At 38.7% G+C, this 19,870-nt stretch overlaps 1 protein-coding gene across 1 annotated transcript in view; it reads left to right on the forward strand.

Annotated features, from left to right (window-relative positions):
- SLC16A10 (solute carrier family 16 member 10) overlaps window positions 1-19,870 on the forward strand; it is a 142,938-nt gene that overhangs the window by 70,609 nt on the left and 52,459 nt on the right. Inside the window, exon 2 of the mRNA XM_024248584.3 lies at window positions 19,099-19,243. Within this exon, the coding sequence (XP_024104352.1) occupies window positions 19,099-19,243 (145 nt within the window). The remainder of the gene's footprint in view (window positions 1-19,098; window positions 19,244-19,870) is intronic.

A 19,870-nucleotide genomic window follows, 5' to 3' on the forward strand; every position in this document is an offset into this window, starting at 1 on the left:
AGATACAAGCTAGCTAAGTAGTCAGTATCAGTGAAACCATAGAATATAACTTCAGACCACTTGTGGTTTTAAGGCAGATCTATGCCACAGAGAAGTATTTGAATTTAAATCAAAGTATAAAATAAATATCTATGAGTCCATAATGATATAAACAAGTGATTGAATAAATACATAAATGTGGGAGACTAGACAAATCTCCCATGCAGAAGAATTCTAAATAGTTTATGTAGGTAAATACTTCAGAGAGTATCAGTACTATGATCCTTCCTACAATGCTACATCTGACTAAAAAAAAAAAAGAAAAAGAACTGTGATCCTAGTTGCGAATGTTGACTTACAGCCAAAAAAAGATGACTTTCTTATTTGAAAGCATCATGAAATGCTATCAGTATGCAGAAATGAGAGGGGATAACAGAGAGCTATTCTATCGTATTTTTATTTAATGTTTTAAAAGAACTATTAATAATATAATGTGAAGAGAAGTTTTAATTTCAGAGGAATGGGATGTTTGGTTTTAAGATTATTTTTGCAAAGTGTAGTGTCATTTTTAAAGTGAACTTTATAATGAAAAGAGTTTGAAATTATTTCCCTATTATTAATATTTATTTATTTTTATTACTTTTCTGCCATGACAATTACAGTGCACATTTTCCCTATTTTTAGCCTTTTTCTGGTAAAGTGATTTTACCTCCTCTAGATTGTCAGTCCCCAGACTTTCTGGCACTAGGGATTGGCTTCACAGAGGACAATTTATTGACAAATGGGATGAGGGATGATTTCAGGATAAAACTGTTCTATCTCAGATCATCAGGCATTAGATTCTTATAAGGAATGTGCAACCTAGATCCCCTGCATGCGTAGTTCACAATAGGGTTTGTGCTCCTACGAGAATCTAATGCTGTGCTGATCCGACAGGAGGTGGAGCTCAGGTGGTAATGCTCGCTCACCTACCACTCACCTCCTGCTGTGTGGCCTGGTTCCTAACAGGCTTGGGGGCTGGGGACCCCTGCTGTAAATAACCTTTTGAAGATCTGAAAATTAACTTTAGTATTTTTTTGTATTTACTCGATATTTTAAACAAACAAAAATCTAGAGAATGACATAACAAATGTATTTTCTGCATATCCACTACTCTTTACTCAGATCCTAACATTCTCAGTTTTGAAAAGATGTGGGCCAGTCACAGTGGCTCATGCCTGTAATGTCAACACTTTAGGAGGCCAAGGAGGGCAGATCACTTGAATCCAGGAGTTAGAAACCAGCCTGGGCTATAAGGCAAAAAAACCCCGTCTCTACAAAAATTAGCCAGGTGTGGTGGCATGCAGCTGTAGTTCCAGCTACTTGGGAGCCTGAGGTGGGAGGATCAATTGACCAGAGGCTATAGTGAGCTGTGATCCTGCCACTGCACTCCAGTCTGGGTTGGCAAAGCAAGACCCTGACTCAAAAAAAAAAAAAAAAAAAAAGATGTAAACATTACAGGCCCAGCTGTGGTCCCCTGTGTACACTTCTCCATTCCTAATCCCCTTCATGCACACTTTCCCACAGGTAATCACTGTCCCAAATTTGCTTTAATTATTCCCATCATGTTTTATGCTATGACTACTAATGTGTGAATCTATATTCCATTGTATGTTAATACCAACGTTTTTTCATTTATTTTATCGCTGATGGGCAATTTAGGTTATTTCCAGATTTTTACTATTACAGATGCTTCTGTGAACATCCTTACTCATTTCTCCTTGTGCACATGTGCAAAATTTCTCTGGAGTACATACCTGGGAGTGGAATTACTAGAATGTGGTGCATGTACATGTTGTTGTATTTATCAATAGTTCACTCTTATTTATTGCTGTGTATTCCATTACATAGATATACCATAATTTGTTTATCTAATCACTTATTTATAGACATTTGGGTTCTTTCTGTTTTTTTGACTATTAGAAATAAAGCAGCTATAAACATTTGTATATACATTTTTGTATAGGCATATGCTTTGGTTTCTCTTAGGCTCGGGGGCTGGGAACCCCCTAGGAATGGAGGAATAGCTGGGTCATATGGTAGGTTTATGTTTAACTTTTTAAGAAATTCCTGAACTGCTTTCCAAAGTGTTCATACTATTTTATATTCCCAGTAGCAGTATGTGAAAGTTCTTGTTGCTCTACATCCTCACCAACACTTGGTATGATTAGTAATTTTTAGATATCCTGTGATATGTGTGGTTTTTCATTGTTTCAATTGACAGTTCCCTGATGACTAATGATATTGGGTGTCATAGGCATATTTTCCATTTATATATCTTTTTTGTAAAGTTCAAATTTTTTGCCCATTTTTAAAATTGAGTTGCTTGGTTTTTATTGAGTTCTGAGAATTTTGTATGTAATTTGTATACAAGTTCTTTATTAGATATGTAATTTGCAAATCTCTCTCAGTCTGTGGCTTGTCTTTTTATTCTCTTAGCAGTGTCTTTCAAAGAGAAGTTCTTAGTTTTGATGAAATTTAGTTTATCAACATTTCCTTGTATTGATTTCTTGTATGGGCATTTAGGTTGTTGATGTTCTATCTAAGAAATCTTTGCCTAAACCAAGATCACAAAGATTTTCTCCAGTATTTTCTTCTTCTTTTGTTTGAGACAGAGTCTCACTCTGTTGCCCAGGCTGGAGTGCAGTAGTGCAATCTCAGCTCACTGCAACCTCCATCTCCTGGGTTCAAGCGATTCTTGTGCTTCCTGAATAGCTGGGATTACAGGTGTGTGGCACCATGCTCAGCTAATTTTTGTATTTTTTTTAAGTAGAGACAGGGTTTCACCATGTTGGGAAGGCTGGTCTTCAATTCCTAACCTCAGGTGATCTGCCCAACTCAGCCTCCCAAAGTGCTGGTGACACAGGATTTTTCTCAGCTACTTTGCCAACCAGGGACTCACTCGGCCATGGGCCGAGGCACCCCACTCACTTGGTCCATCTGTGCTATAGCTTGTACCGACGTTCAGCGGTTCCCGAGCTCTTGTCATGCATCTGAAAAGGAGGAGGATATGCTGACAATTTGAAGTGTAAGAATGGGTGGAGAAGAATTTTACTGAGTGATGGAACAGCTCTCAGCATTAAGGGGACACGGGGTGGTCCCTCACCCCCACAGTCAGGTGGTTTCTCTCTCTCTCTCTGTGTCTGGGTCTGGGGCTTTTTATGGACTCAGAATGGGGAGTGCATACAGATTGGTTTGTGAGTATGCAATAAAAGTTAAAGTGAAGACAATATTCAAAGGTGGGTGCGATAGTGTATAAAACCAATTAGGAAAGGGTAGGTATGTAGCCTGGCATGGTGGCTCGTGCCTGTAATCCCAGCACTTTGGGATCAGAGGAAAGCATGCCAAACGGGAAGACAGGTTCTCAGTCCAGTCCCTGGATTTACCTGGGACTTGTAGCTAGGCTTTAAACTGTCTTCAGCTTGAAGGTCAGGTTTCACCAGGGACCCGTTCCTACCCCCTATCTGCCTAGGCATTTGTCTGCGTCTTGCTGCTGTCAGTTCTCCCCTCTGAAGAGGTACATCTAACTGCCATTAGAATAGGGATGTTGACTGATACTAACTGCTTCCTGCTGACAGGAGTGCTGTTTTGGGAAAATGGCAGTCACATCTCCCTCAGAGGACTATCTAAGGGTCCCCAGTAAAAGGGAGCCATCGTCTGAGGCTCCAGTTTCATGACTGGAGTTTAATGGCCTGAAAATGAGAAGACAAACAGATTATTAGAAGACATGTATCAAAACAAAATAAGGGGGTAAGGACAGCTCAAAAATCCCGAGGCTGCCAACATGCCCAGATAACAGGTGGCTATAGTTATGCCTGCTAAGATTTGGGTGCATGAGGCTTGGCTTTGGTCAGCTTCTTTGGTCTTATTTTTCCAAACAAAGAAACCTCTGGGTTACGGGCACCCTGTTTACTCCTATCACCTGGCAGGATTTGCAGGATAATTGCCCAGAACTAGAATATTGATCCAGATTTTTGCATCACCCATCCCTTTTGTTTCTTCTGAGCTGCAGCTGATGATCACTGGTTGGTTCACAGAAATAAGCAGGGTTAGTCTAAAATGCAGACAAAAACTTAAAAACAACTAATGAGACTAGAATTTAATGAAAAGTGTATGATAAATTTTGAAACATAATTTTTCTCTCTCCAGTCCTCATTTTTGTTAAAAACAAATCATGATAGGACTGAGTCATTTGCAGAATAAACTTTAGTCTTATATTTGGCCTGGTTATTTGCATAAAGTACAGCAAGAATAATTATTTTTCACACAGGCTTTTAAAATTGGCTTTGATGGAACTTTGTTCCACAAGGAATTTCAGATAAGACCTTTTAAAGCTGAGCCCAGCCATGGGTTTGTATCCTCAAATACCTATGAGTTGGGTAAATTCCTCTCTTCTTGAGGTCCCAAGATAACATGGGGTTCCTGCGCCTATTAGAAAGTGACATTCTTTATTCACCACAGATTAGGAACCCTGTACAGGGACTGTGTAGAAGACAAAGTATGAGGCCAGTTTTCCCAAGGGGCTTTTATTGGTTCTGCAAGTCAAACTTGATTTCTTAAAGGTAAGCACACCCTTCCAGTCAAAGCCTTGGTAAAACAACCAGTTTCTCCAATTGTGTCCTGTTGCAAAAGAAAATGGATTCTTACTGCACTGGTGCAAATAACTGTATTGCTGCAAATTAAGAATACTCAAAAATAGTTTCCAAGTTCTGGGGAAACCAGGCAGAAAGAAATAAATGTGCTCCAAATTTTGTTCACTGGAGTATACCTTACTCAATTGTTAAAAGCTATAGATAGCTCAACATAAAAGTTTCCTTGACTCTGAAAAACAAAACAAGGATCAGCAATGTTTTAAGCAAAAAAAAAGATTACTTCAGCTTTCTATTAGTTCAGTACATTCTATTAACTCTTCTTCTGCTTGATATTCACAAACATTTCAGCTCTTCATGAGTCCTGTACATTTTCCCTCTATTCCAATGTCACAATCTCCAAAGTTATCAGAAACCTGCATTTGAGAGCACTTGTCAAAGTCCCATAGCTGATTATAAACCATCTTTTGAAAAGGATCAAAATAAGACAATTGTCTGTGAATGACAAAATGTCTTTGGGTAATAACAGTCAAAACCATGATTGACAAAGAAATTTGGTTATTTCTGAGCTTTACAATAACAACATAATAATTTTAATTACGATTGATAGCATATACTCAGACATTAGAATTTTAGAAATCTGATACAATTTTGGAACATATGTATTTTTCACTAAAATATAACCTGAAGAAGATTAAACATTTTTATTTTGGCAATCCCACATAACTAAACATGTCAATTAATCCTGTTTACCTCTCTTTTGGATGCTCCAGGAGCCCTCTGTAGTACTCAAAAGTAAGGGGTCAGAAAAGACAACCTTGAAACTGAAGTTTGATTTTGGGAAGCCTGTTAAATACGTTAGAAGTTTAAAACACTTTATATTATGAAATACAGTTCCAGATTACCATAAGTCATTTATTTAGCCAAAATGATGACTCAAAAATTTTTAAAAAGGTAAAAACCTTTACTCATTAAGAGTGAAGACAGCTTTCCAAACAATCCATCTCTGGTCTCTCCCACACCCTTTATTTTTTGATGAAATCAAATCTAAAGATAATTCTGTCCAATCTTAACCAGTTTGACCATGAGGTGAGATTCTTATAAACCTTTACAAATTTTTGTTAAAGAGTAGATCAGTGCCTTAAGAAAACCTTGTTGTGCTTTTATTCTAATGTTCAATTTACAGAAAAACCATGTAATACCCTTTTGAATTTAGTCAGTATGTTCACACACAGAATTTCTTTGGCAAGATTAATTTTTACAAACCTTCCACAACTTGTTTAAACCTTCGACTTTATCTTATCCATCTTAAAACAATTATTTAAACCTCTAGGCAAAAATTTAAATTCCCATGCCTTCTTATAATCCTTTACTAAAAACACATTTTACTTTCCTTAGACACCTTGATGTAAATCTGTTTTCAGTAGTCTCAATTACATGGTATAATGGTAAACCTTAGCAATTTTTAATTTTAATGTAAAGCCTGGTAAGTTATTTTAATTATGTGCTACCAATTATACCTTAAGTTGTAGCCACTCTGGTGTGCTATTGGTAATATGGCCTTATGAAACTGTAAAGCAAGCAAGGTGAACAATTTTCAAAAGCGAAAGAAGCAGGCTGGGTGTGGTGGCTCACACCTGTAATCCCAGCACTTTGGGAGCCCAGCCAGGTGGATCACCTGAGGTCAGGAGTTCAAGACCAGCCTGGCTAACATGGTGAAAATCCGTCTCTACTAAAAAAAAAAATAGAAAAGTTAGTTGGTCATTATGGTGTGTCCCTGTAGTCCCAGCTACTCAGGTGGGTGAGGCAGGAGAATCACTTGAACCTGGGAGGCAGAGGCAACCAAGATCATGCCACTGCACTCCATCCTGGACAACAGAATGATACTGTTGAAAAAACAAAAAAGAGAAAAAAAGCCAAAGAAGCAGTTTATAACTTTAAAGCATTTAGCAAACCTAGTATCTGACCTGCATAATTTAGACCACTTGTTTACATTTTGAAGACATTTGTTATTTTACCAATAATCTCTAAAACTTTTTATTTTTCAAATATTAAAATCATTTGAACTAAAAGATATTATAGCTTTTATTTTTCCTTCAAAAAATATTTTATCTAAGTGCTTATTTTTCTCTAAGCCAATTAGAGCTCTTTTTTATACAAACATCACACACATTACGCATATATAACTATACAGACAGAGGATCCAGTAGTTCTAAGATTTTTCATTGTCCAATCTCCTAATTAGATTACTGACCTCAGGATGGAGCCCTTCAAGATCAGGGCTAGGAAAGCATGCAGTTTCTAGGGCCTAATAAATACTTATGGCTGGAAGACAAAAACAGATTTTGAGAGGGATTTATCTGCTTTTAATTCTTTGGGTTTCATGAGGAAAACAGAGGTTTTTTTCTCAAATGGGGTCAGTGGTGCCTCTTCCATTTTTTCCAGGGAGTCCCAGGCCATCAGAAGTTATCTTAGGGCCTCTCATGCATGCATTAAGAGTGGCAAGACAAAATGGAGAAAAGTAATTCAGTTGACTGAAAAAGAAAATCTTTTTCCAGTGAAACAAGATGCAAGAAGAGGAAAACATAGAGGCCTTTTAAATATGCCTATAGCTTGGATATCCACTTTTAATTAAGCTGACTTTTGACCATAGTGCTCTTATTTTAAAAAATCCTTTTAAATCCCTTGTTACTCAACTTTAGCCTCACCAAGTGGCCAATATTTCTGGCTTTTGAACTTTACTAAAAGTAACCTCCCAAGTGAAACCAACAAGCCTTAAGTAAGGTTGTGACTTAACTGCCTGTGTACAAGGTATTTTCAAAGAGATGGTAAGCAGTTTTTACAAAATCTAGAATTTTTAAAGATAGCTCAGAGAAAGGAAGATTTAAGAAAGGAAGCTAGAAGTTAGTTGTTCATGGAGGGGAAGAGAATCAGCAAATGATAAAAGTCACACAGGTATTAGCCAGAAAGTACTCATTCCCTAAGCCAGGATTGAACCTGGGCTTCCATTGTAAAATGGCAGAGACCAAAAGAAAGTACTGCCACGTGGTTACAAGGTCAAGCTCCCAAGGACATAAAACAAGATGGAGACCTTATTCAGTTTTTTTCCCTTCAGAGACCTGTAGCAAAGTCTGTAACTGACCAGTTTGCACGGCTGGCTTCAACAGTGGGCTTATGGGGTCCTAGGTCTGTGTTCTATCCTGTCTTACTCCTTATGACAGAACTATACAGAAAGACACACAAAGCATAGCAGATTGGCTACAGCTTAAGATTAGCCTCACAAATCCTTTTTTCCATTAATCAAAACTTTACAGAAGAATAAACAGTGATTTTTATCCTTCCTTTTACTGGTTTGCACAGGGAGAAAGAGGCCAGAAGTCTGACTGGTAAGAACTTTTACTCTTTTACTGGCATGTCAGGCTTCTGGGTTCCCTTCCCAGTTCAATTTTAAGCCAAGCAGTTTAAGGTTTGGGGAAATTAAACTTTTCACAGTTTGGGGGATACATCCAAGGGCAGTATCCTGTGGTACAGGGACACAATTACCCATCCACGAAGAGAAGACAGAAGATGAAAAAGAAGACATTTATTTCAAAGGAGTCCCAGTGATTTAGGATGCATTCAAAAGAAGTACAGACTGAAGATGGCTGGTTACCCATCTGGACAGAGGGGAAAAAGGCATCCTTTAGTTCCTTTCTCTTCCCAGCATGTACCTAGGGTACGTGAGGGAGAGAAAGAAAAGGTGTCCCCTTTCTTTCTTCCATCTTTGTATCTCCAAGTTCCGGTGACCTTAGCAGGTGCTGCCCACGGGTGCCAACACGGCTTTCACCTGTGTGGAACAGGGAGGCCTAGAGGGTAGGAATTATCTGTACTCACCTACGCCCTGCCTATCCTCCCTGCTGTCAGTAACCTTTGAGTTTCCTAGACCTCATCTATGCCATAGATACAAGCATGACCTCTTTCCATGAAGCAGGGGTTTAATTGGCAGGAATTAGTCCTACTTGCCTATGCTGTGTCCCTTGACTTTCATTGCCATCTGCTTCTCGATCCCTCAGATCCAGTTTTTCTTTCTAGGGCTTCAACCTGAAGCTTGAAATTGAGTTTGGGACAAAAAGGTGCCTCAGGAGGGTGCATGGGCTCATTAAGTTAGGGAGTCCCATGAATTTGGGTCCTGGCCTAGTAAGATCCTTCCAAAAGGACAAAAGAAAACCCTTGCATGGAAAAGCTCTCTGTATTCACAGGGCTGTGTTTAACTCCTGATACTGTGGAGAAAAGACAAAAAGCAGCTTAAGTACAAGAAGGGGGAAGTGCCTGGGAGAAAAAGCCTCTTGCTCTATGCAAATGGGTTCCTTCAACAGGGAAAAAAAAAAGACACTTTTAATCCCTGTATCCTCCTTGCCTCTAAGAACAGATGGAAACTGCATTGTTCTGAATTGCATATCTGACAGCTGGGCCAAATGCTCATTCTCCCCAGTAATATCTCTGTAGTTTGCAGCAACTCTCTTAACATTGTAAAAGAAGAGATAGGTGCCTTGACAGACCCCCCAAAAAGAAGGAAAATGTGGTAGAAAAAACTGGATTAGAACGAGGTTGACACTCCCAACGCTTGAGAGCAATGGGGTGAAGGGTGGGTATAGGGGTCCTCTCCAGCATCCTCTCCTCTGTAGCTGCGCCATTCGCTCTTAATTGGCTCACCAGAGGTTTGTTGCTTCATCTGTCTTCAGCACAAAGTCTGAGGACAAGAAGCCTTGGAAATGAAAGTAAAAGAGTTTAGGTCCGCATTTACTCACCCTTCAGGGATCCCGGATGAGCCCCGAGACTGGGATTACAGTTGTGAGCCGTCATGCCTGGATTCCAATATTTTCTTCTAGAAGTTTTATAGTTTTCAGTTTTACATTTAAGTTCTATGATCCATTTTGAGGTGATGTTTTATATGGTGTAAAGTAGGGATCAAATTTCATTGCTTCCTGTATTTTTAAAGCTCTGTTATTAGGTATATATACATTTATAATTTTTATAGTTTCCTGATGCCTTGACACTTTTACCATTATGAAGTATTCCTCTTCATTTCTAGTAATACTTCTTGTCTCAAAGTCTGTCTTGTCTAATATTAGTATAGCCACCTTAGGCTTTTAGGCCCAGTGTTTACATGTGATATCTTTTTCCATCTTTTTATTTTTAACTTATTTGCCTTTGAATTTAAAATGTATCTCTAAACAGGATATAATTAGTTCTTATGTCTTTATCCAGTCAGACAATCTTTGCCATTTGATTAAAGTCTTTAGTCTATTTTTATTTAATGTAAAAATTGAGGACAGGCATGGTGGCTCATGCCTGTAATCCCAGCACTTCGGGAGGGTGAGGTGGGCGGATCACTTGAGGTCAGGAGTTCAAGAGCGCCTGGCCAACATGGTGAAATCCCATCTCTATTAAAAATACAAAAATTAGCCGGGTGCGGTGGAATGTGCCTGTAAACCCAGCTACTCGAGAGGCTGAGGCAAGAGGATCACTTGAACCCAGGAGGCGGAGGTTGCGGTGAGTTGAGATCATGCCACTGCACTCCAGCTTGGGTGACAGAGCAAGACTCCATCTCAAAAAAAAAAAATGATATGACCGTATCAATTTAGGTATTTTTAAATTTAATGACATTTAGGTCAATTTTTATTTAATGTAATAATTGATATGGCCATATCATTTAGGTCTGCCATTTTGCTATTTGTTTTCTTTTTGTCTCATCTACCTTTTGTTTTTCTGTTCCTTCTTTTCTGCCTGCCTTTTCATTAATCAAATAATTTTTAGTAATCAATTTTAATTCCTTGATTGGCTTTCTAGCTATATCTCTGTGCATAATTTTTTAGTGCTTTCTTTGAGTATTACAATGTGCATCTTTAAGTCATTCCAATCTATTTTAAGTTAATACAGAATTCAGGTAAAATATAGGAGCCTTATAACAGTATATACCCATTTACATCCATCTTTAATGCTGTTTTTTCACATATTTATTTATTATAACATCTATATATAGTGTTATAGTTTTTGTTTAAACAGTAATTTAAAGTTATCTTTGTAAAGAAATTATGAGGAAAAGTGTGTGTGTGTGTGTGTGTGTGTGTGTGTTAATCCTTCCTTTGGACCCAAGTTGCCAGTGGTGTCATTTCTCTTCAGCCTGAAGAACTTTATTTAACATTCTTGTAGTGTAAATTTCCTAGTGACAGATTCTCTCCATTTAAAGAAATCTTTATTTTGCCTTCATTTTTGAAGGCTAGTTCAAAAGGCTGGATATAGAATTCTTGATTATTTTCCCCCACCTTCAGCACTATCAATATGAAAGTTCCAGTGTCTTCTGTCCCTTATTATTTACAAGAGGCCACCTGTTAATGATATCGTTGTTCTCTCTAGATATAATATATTATTTTTCTCTGCTTTCAAAATTTTCTTTTTGGCATTCAGCAGTTTGACTGTGATGAGCTTAGGAATTGTTTTCTTAGTGTTTATCTTGCTGGGGGGGTCTTTGAACTTCTTGGATCTATAAGTTAAAGTTTTTCACACAATTTGCAACTTTTATTTTGGGCTGTTCTTTTTATTTGTTTGTTTGCTTTTTACAGTGTCTTCCTCTGTCATCCAGGCTGGAGTGCAGTGGCACAATCGTAGCTCACTGAAGCCTCAACCTCCCAGGCTCAAGTGATCCTCCCCTCAGCTTCCTGAGTAGTTGGGACCACAGGTGGTGCATGCTATCACACCTAGCCTTTTTTTTTTTTTTCCTGTAAGGATGAGGTCTCACTATTTTGCTCAGGCTGATCTCGAATATCTGGGCTCAAGTGATCCTCCTGCCTTGGCCTCCCAAAGTGCTGGGAATATAAGCATGAGCCACTGTACCCAGCCCCATTATTTCTTCAAAATGACCCACATTTTTTCCTAGAGATCCATAGGTCTCTAAGACTTAGTTAATTTTGTTTAATATTATTCTCTCACCGTGAGACAGGATTTGCAATGTGAACAAAGGCCCGCTGTCTTTAGATTGGGTAATTTCTTTATATTGGGTAATTTCTACCTCCAATACTTCATCCTTCAAAAGTATGACTGAAAAAATGCATTCAGTAGTTATCTGTAGTAGGGTTTGCATGACCACTTTATTCCAATGCCATAAACAGAGGTTGATTAGCAAATATTTTTAAAGCCACTCTTAAGTGAAATATGACTACCAAATAACCTTTAGGATGGCAATAAAATGGTCAAGGCAAGAGTACAGTCTATCCACTCCTGAATTTTTGTATAGTTTCCAGACAGTTTCATGCCCCAGGAATTACTGGGACTTCGGTAAATAATATTTTGCATTTTAATATCTGTTTTGCATATTATTATGTTATATAATTTATGCTATTAGACTGATACTGAGTTATTACAGAGGAAAGATACCAATATACTTCAAAAGTATGACTGGAAAATGCATTCAATAGGTTTGCTTAGCAGATTGGAGATGGAAGATAAGAAAGGTCTGGGAACTTTGAAGATAGAAATTACCCAATCTTTAGATACATACTTTTCATCTCTAGAATTTTCTCTTTTTTCATAGTTTACATTTTGTTTTTGAGATCCCCTATCTCTTCAGTAAGTAAGATCACTTCATATCTTAAATTCTTTGAAAAATATTATTTTCTAATTCATCTAACATATTTATAATAGAAACTTTGAAATCTTGTTTGCTAAATTCAATGGCTGAGCCCTTCAGAGTCTGTTTTTATTGATTGCCTGTTTGTTTGCATGCCTCATAATTTTCGGTTGAAACTTGAACATGTAGAGAATATTTTGAAATAACTCTGATTCTACTCAAGAATTATTGAGTTTTTGCTCCTAGCAGATAGCTTGCCGGAGCTCACGTTGCAAATCCTGTCTCACTGTGGTGTGCGGCAGCTGATATCTCTGCTTAGTTCTTATAACTTTCGGATGCTGCCTTTCTTTATTCTGGCTTCTGTTCAGTCTACCAAGCATCTGCACATTTTATTGGCCCTCTAGAAAGCCCACAGCTTTGTAATTCTTCTTGCAACTGTAGCTTTTCAAACTCTCCCCCAATTTCTATCAGTTTTTCGGATATTTTCCACTATGTTTAAATAGTTTTGTTTAGCCCAGATTTAATAATAGTTATCTGTAGTAGGGTATGCATGACCACTTTATTCCAATGCCATAAACAGAAGTTGATTAGCAAATATATATATATTTGCATATGTTTATTTTACATAATTTAAGGCTGTTAGACCAATATTGGTTATTACAGAGCATAGATACCTTGAAAGAGGCCAAGATGGAGCGGAAATGCAGGTTGGAGCTACCAAAGGGCAAAAAACTATTCATCAACCTTTAACTACAATAAATCTTCCCTTTGGGTATTTGGGTAAAGTGTTTCATTTGTAAACACTTTGCCCTTGCAGTCATTTACATCTGCATAATTACAACACCTTTGCTTTATTTGGCATGCAGGAGAATCTTCTTAAATATTAAACCTAACCACTTTGAGTGATTTGCATCCTGCTTTTGTCATACATTTAGAGCCTTGGGATTTTTTCTCAGAATGGAGTAGGAAACAAATAGAGTCTGGATAGGGAAATTGAAAAGCTTCCTGGTATTTTTCTGTAGAAAGATTTCTTAACATGGCTTCTTGGGTGTGTCTCTCTGATGTCAAACATACACACGTATTCAAATAAGAGTTATACAAGCACGTCTTGTACATTTTTGGCATCTATGTCTCTTAAGACACAGGACATTCTATCTGGTGTTCTGATCGAACCACTTTTGCATATGTTACTAGACTGAAAATTATTGGAAGGTAGAGAAATCTCTTATTTGTTTTTATATTCCCAACAGCCTAGGATAGAGCCTAGAACATTAAAGAATACTAAAATTTTAATAGTGTAACTGAAAAGCAGGTTAGTTGGTCACTTCATGTAGAGTCCAATTAACAAGAGCAAATTCTGATACAAAGAAGTGTATTTATTTCAAAACCAGCTTAGGGGAAGAGGCACAAAGCATCCTGCCTTTAAATGTGCCACTTCACCTTTGGAGCAAAAAGTAGTGGGTGTTTTTATAAGGTAGGGGAGAAAATGAGCAAGGGCAAGGGTCCCTCTGCTACTGGGCAAGTATCTGAGCTGGCACCTTCTTGGGCAGAAGTAAGTTGTAAAAGTGGCCATGTGGGTGTGCTTTCAACATGCCCTCCTAGTGGGCATGAGTTCTGAGATGACCCTGTGGAGAGTTCTGTGGGGGCATGCTTTGGTTTGCAAATAGACTGTTAACTTTCGAGGAGAGATCCTCGGGGGAAAAATATATATTACGAAGTCCTCTGTGGGTGTTTTGTAGAAGGACATAGAGGGACTAGTGCTCGATTGCTATTTATTTATTTATTTATTTATTTATTTAGTGTGTGTGTGTATGTGTGTATGTGAGAGAGAGAGAGAGAAAGACAGAGACAGAGAGAGAGAGACAAGGTCTTGCTCTGTTGCCCAGGCGGGAGTGCAGTGGCACGATCATACCTTACTGCAGCCTCAAACTCCTGGGCTCCAGGGAGCCTCCTATCTCACCCTCCCAAGAATTTGGGAGTACTGTTGTGTGCTGCCATGCCCAGCTAGTTTTTAAAGTATTTTTTTTTTGTAGAGATGGGGTCTTGCTTTGTTGCCCAGGCTGGGCTTGAACTCCTGGCTTCAAGTAATCCTCCTACCTCAGCCTCCCAAAGTGCTGGGATTATACCTATGAGCCACTGTTCCTGGTCTAGTTTGCACTTTTTTTTTTTTTTTCTGAGACAGAGTCTTACTCTGTTGCCCAGGCTGGAGTGCAGTGGCACAATCTCAGCTCACTGGAACCTCCACCTTCCAGATTCAAGCCATTCTCATTACTCAGCCTCCCGAATAGCTGGGATTACAGGCGCCCGCCACCACACCCAGCTAATTTTTGTATTTTTAGTAGAGACGGGGTTTCGCCCTGTTGGCCAGGCTGGTCTCGAACTCCTGACCTCAGGTGATCCACCCACCTCGGGCTCCCAAGGTGCTGGGATTACAGGTGTGAGCCAACACACCCAGCTGATTGCATTTTTAAGATAAAAATTTTACCATGCTGGATATATTATAGTAGCTATGTACTTCAGTTTCTCAATTGTTAAACAAACTTAATAGAAGTACTACATTATAGAATTTTGGGGATTAAATGAAATAGTCTTCTGAGCACAACAAATATATTATCAGCACAACAGCTAGCTCTATTGAGTCTTTATTATTATAATAGCAGTAATAGTCAGACTTGGAAGGGGTGAAAGAGAACAACAGTCCATTTTATTTTTGTGGCATATATATCATAGGTCATAAGCCCTTGGATTATTTAGATGCCATGTTAAAACTTGACAAAACTAGAAATGTTGTGAGTGTGCAATAGCAGGTGATAACTAATCCAATCATTAATTTATTCTTGAATTTGATCAGAAGACAGACCTAACTTCATCTATTGCCAATTATTATTGTAACAAAATCTATTGGAATTTCATTTTAGGCACTGCAGTACAACAGTGTGAATTTCAAAAGTGAGATATTTTATGTGGGTTTTTAAAGTAGGTTTTCAAACCAGTTAAAGGCTCTAAAACCCGTTAAGAAGGACACTATGGGTCAGGAATAGCATTTTATGAGGACTCTTGAGAAAACGGTGCTGTGTCCCCTCCACCATGGTATAAGTGGAGGTTACTCTCACTTGTTCTCCTACTTGATATCTCTCCTTGTTCTCTCACTTGGTATCGAGTGAGAAGGGCTTGAGAGGGATGACTTAAGAGATTTAAAGGATTCCCCCCAGTTGCGGGGAACAGAGGACCAGGGTCTGACTCTCCGAGACACCCAACAAGGAGAGAACTGTGGCTGGCTTACTGTTCCCACAGAAAGAGCTATACTGTAATGGTGTCTGTGTTGAATTTGCCTACACTCCAGCCTTTGTCAGGGCAAAGGAAATGTATTTCCTGCAGATTAGAGGTGGGCCTAGTGGAGGAGAGGGGTAGCCTGGAATTTGACTCCTGTCCAAATAGATGCCTGAAAGGGCAGTGAGGTTCCAACGGTGAGTCTTTTGAATGACAGCCAAAAAGCCAGGAGAAGAATGAATTATCCAAGTCAATGGAGCTATGGCCAGGAAGGAACTCTGAGGTGAGACTCTGAATAACCCATGAAAGTGCATCTGAGAAAAAAGAATTAGCTTCAAACATCAGCAGACAGGTGTTTTGGCAGGAAGACTCGTGTTGGAATCTCCTTGCCTTCCTTCCCCAGCCTCCCTGTCTCCCATGCCTACCTTGGAAAGATCCAACAGCTAGGGATGGCGAAAAGTCGCGGAAGAGAAGAAAAGCAGCTGATTTCAATCCCTTCCCAGGTTCCCTGGGGCTGGGGAAAAGATTTGATTACCTAGTGAAGGTTGGTTTGTTACCTGCAGTGACCATAAGCCTTTCTTTAACATTGACCAAAAGAATCAAATGGGCCTGCTGAAGTGGTCATCTAGTGTCAAGGGAAAATTTTTCCCCACTGAATAAATTTTAAGAAGACAGTCAAGACAAGAGGCTGTAGATTATATCCTGTTCGTGCTTATTCAATAGACGCATAAATCTGTAATTTTTAATATTTGGTATAGAAGTAGGTTGAAATCCACAGTAATTCACAGAAACTTGTGCAAGGGTTTTTTTGTTTTGTTTTCTTTTCTTTTCTTTCTTTCTTTTTTTTTTTTTTGAGACAGAATCTCACTCTGTCCCCCAGGTTGGAGTACAGTAGGATGACCTCAGCTAACTGCAGCCTCCACCTGCCAGGTTCAAGCAATTTTTGTGCCTCAGCCTCCTGAGTAGCTGGGATTACAGGCATGAGCCAACACGGGCGGCTAATTTTTGTATTTTTAGTAGAGACGAGGTTTCTGCATGTTGGCCAGGCTGGTCTTGATCCTGACCTCAGGTGATCTGCCTGCCTTGACCTCCCAAAGTGCTGGGATTACAGGTGTGAGCCACCATGTCCAGCCAAGGTCTTTTTTCTTGAAAATATCTTCACTCATATAAGCAGTATATGCAATATAAGGATATGCTCTTGGGTTTTCTTGATGTGGTCTAATATTTAGTGTTGGCCCCTTAATTATAAAAGTTGCTTTTATCTAAAAGTAGATGTTAGTTGTCAGGCAATGTTTGCTGTAAAAAATAAATAAAAAATAAAAGTAGATGTTAGGATATTTTCTTCTAGCCTGCCTAGTATTTATATTAGATTCTTTCTTTTTTTGAGAAAGAATCTCGCTCAGCTGCCCAGGCTGGAGTGTGCAGTGGCGCGATCTCGGCTCACTGCAACCACGATCTCCTGGGTTCAAGTGACTCTCCCATCTCAGCCTCCCGAGTAGCTGGGATTACAGGCACCCACCACCACGCCTGGCTAATTTTTGTATTTTAGTAGAGATGGGGTTTCACCATGTTGGCCAGGCTGGTCTGGAACTCCTGACCTCAGGTGATCAGCCCGCCTCGGCCTCCCAAAGTGCTAGGATTACAGATGTGAGCCACTGCACCCAGCCTAGATCGTTTCTTAAACACCATAGATGTCTGAACTTTTTTGAATGAAATTAAATTATTAGAGATTAGTAAAATTTTTGTATAGGATAGTAGACTAACAGATTCTTACTAGGCTGGGTGTGGTGACTCATGCCTGTAATGCCAGCAATTTGGGAGACCAGGGTGGGCTAATCACAAGCCCAGGAGTTTGAGACCAGCGTGGGCAACATGGTGAAACCTTGTCTCTACAAAAGATACTAAAATTAGCTGGTGTGGTGGCACACACCTGTAGTCCCAGCTGCTCAGGAGGCTTAGGTGGGAGGATGGCTTGAGCCCAGAAGGCAGAGGTTGCAGTGAGCAAACATTGCGTCACCGCACTCCAGCCTGGGTGACACAGTGAGACCCTGTCTCATTAAAAAAAGAAAATTTAACCTATCTCAAGCTCTCCATATTGTAAGGCTCTGCATGTCTTGGTTGGATTGTGCTAATATATTTGGCCAATCAGCTCCTTCCTACTGTCTACTTTTGAATCCCTGTCACCACCATCTGAGTCAAGATGACAGTGTTTACACAGTCTCTTCATTGTGTTTTAAGATTATAGTCTTCTTTCTGGTGAGGGAAGAAAGAAAATAGAAATATGGCTTACTGATTGGGCCATGGCTCACGCCTGCAATCCCAGCATTTTAGAGGCCGAGGTGGGAGGATTGCTGGAAGCCAGGAGTTCAAGACCAGCTTGAGTTAGCAAAGTGAGACCCTGTCTGTACAAAAGAAACACACACAAAAGAAATATGACTGACTAAAATACATATAATTTTCATAATACTTTAAAATGTAAGAAGGCAAAAAATTTCTGGGCTCAAGGTGGATGATCGCTTGAACCCAGGAGTTCAAGACCAGCCTGGGCAACCTGGCAAAACCTTCTTTCTACCAAAAATACAAAAATTAGCCAGGTATGGTGGTGCACACCTGTGGTTCCAGCTACTCAGAAGATTGAGGTGGGAAATTTGCTTGAGCCTGGGCTGTTGAGATCACAGTGAGCTGAGATTGCACCACTGCACTCCAGCCTGGGCAGTGGAGCGAAACCTTTTCTCAAAAAAAAAAAAAAAAAAAAAAAAGGCAAAAAATTAAATTATTAGTGTGGTAAAGTTTCATTTGGACTTAATATGAAATTCATTACTAGAAATGATGATCATTTGCATAGGGCTTAACTTCCTTTGCTAAGAAAATAGAGTAGTATACTAGGAGACTTCCAGAGCTGCATAGAGCTGCAGGGTCATCTACCAAGACAATTTGTTGTCATCATCAGTGTTAAAACTCTAAATTATTAAGTGCATATGTGCCAGATACTGAGGTTTAAATACACTTTCTCTGATCTTTAATAATTCTAGAAAGGTATGTGTTTGATCCATTTTCAAGATAAGAAAACTCATTCAGAGGGGAAGTAACTTGACCAAGAATACGTTGTAGTTGTAGAGCTGGGAATATGACTCATGTCTGTTTTTTCCACAGCCCGTTTTCACTTGGGTTCCATTAGTTTATTATATATTTTAGAAGGACTTACAGACTTGATTTCCTCAGTGAAGTCAGATTACTCATTTCTTTGGCACAGAATTATGATTATTTGTATTTAATATTTCTTTCTTGTTGGTTTTCATTTTTGGGTTTTTACGGAATCTGACCTCTGATTCTCAATTTTTTATTGTGAAATATAACATACCTTCAGAAAAGAAGATTAAACATATCTATGGTTTTATAAATAATTATAAAATAAATACCCAGTAACTATTATCCAGGTCAGCAAATATTCTACTAGTGTATGAGTCAATTTCCATGGCAAAAGAACTAAGCTTAGGCACTATACTCAAAAAAACTAAAAATAAAATTTTTCTAAATGTGTATTATATCAGTGGAATAAATACAAATATAACTTACCATGTCATAATTTCCCCGACCCTTTCCCCTCTTTTACAGCATGGGTAGGTTCTCTCTCCATGGGGATGATTTTCTTTTGCTGCCCAATAGTCAGCGTCTTCACAGACCTATTTGGTTGTCGGAAAACAGCTGTCATGGGTGCTGCTGTTGGATTTGTTGGGCTCATGTCCAGTTCTTTTGTAAGGTAAGGACTTGGTTTTTTCATGTTGCTTTTTAAAAACTGTTAGATACCTTAAAGTTTTACTTTCAGAAACTCTGCTATTTACAAGCAAAGATCCTCCTTTTCATTTCTTAAAACTTTAAGCAGTATGACTTATAAAACAAACTGTTATCCATAGCAGCAAATCAGAGCTTGAGAATTTGAGTGCTTTTTTTTTTCTTGTAATGCCTAAGACTTAGACATCAATCAGGATATATGTGTTTCTTGGTGCATGGAAAAATGTTTCTCCTTATCTTTTTCTTCTATTCACATAAAAATCCTAATGGCACTCAAGTTATAACAATGAGTTATCTAAAACAGCAGCCTTAGTTTAAGGTCAGTTCAGTCTGAGGCCCATGGGTTACAATAAGTGGTGTTTTAAAGTAGCTGTTCATAGGCTTGATATGAAATATTTTTATTAATGAGACCAAAACTTTGCCATTTATTCCAACTCAGGTAGAGAATTCCTGTCTGTTCTTTAAAAAAAGAACATGCTAACATTTTAAAATATCATGGCAAAATGAAGTGGTCCAATGTACCTTAAAATAAAACTTAATGTCAATGTACTTCTCCTGTGTCTATTAGAATAAGGATCCCCAACCCCTGTGCCAC

This window comes from Pongo abelii, chromosome 5 (assembly GCF_028885655.2).
Source record: "Pongo abelii isolate AG06213 chromosome 5, NHGRI_mPonAbe1-v2.0_pri, whole genome shotgun sequence".
In the NCBI taxonomy this organism is placed as follows: Eukaryota; Metazoa; Chordata; class Mammalia; order Primates; family Hominidae; genus Pongo; species Pongo abelii.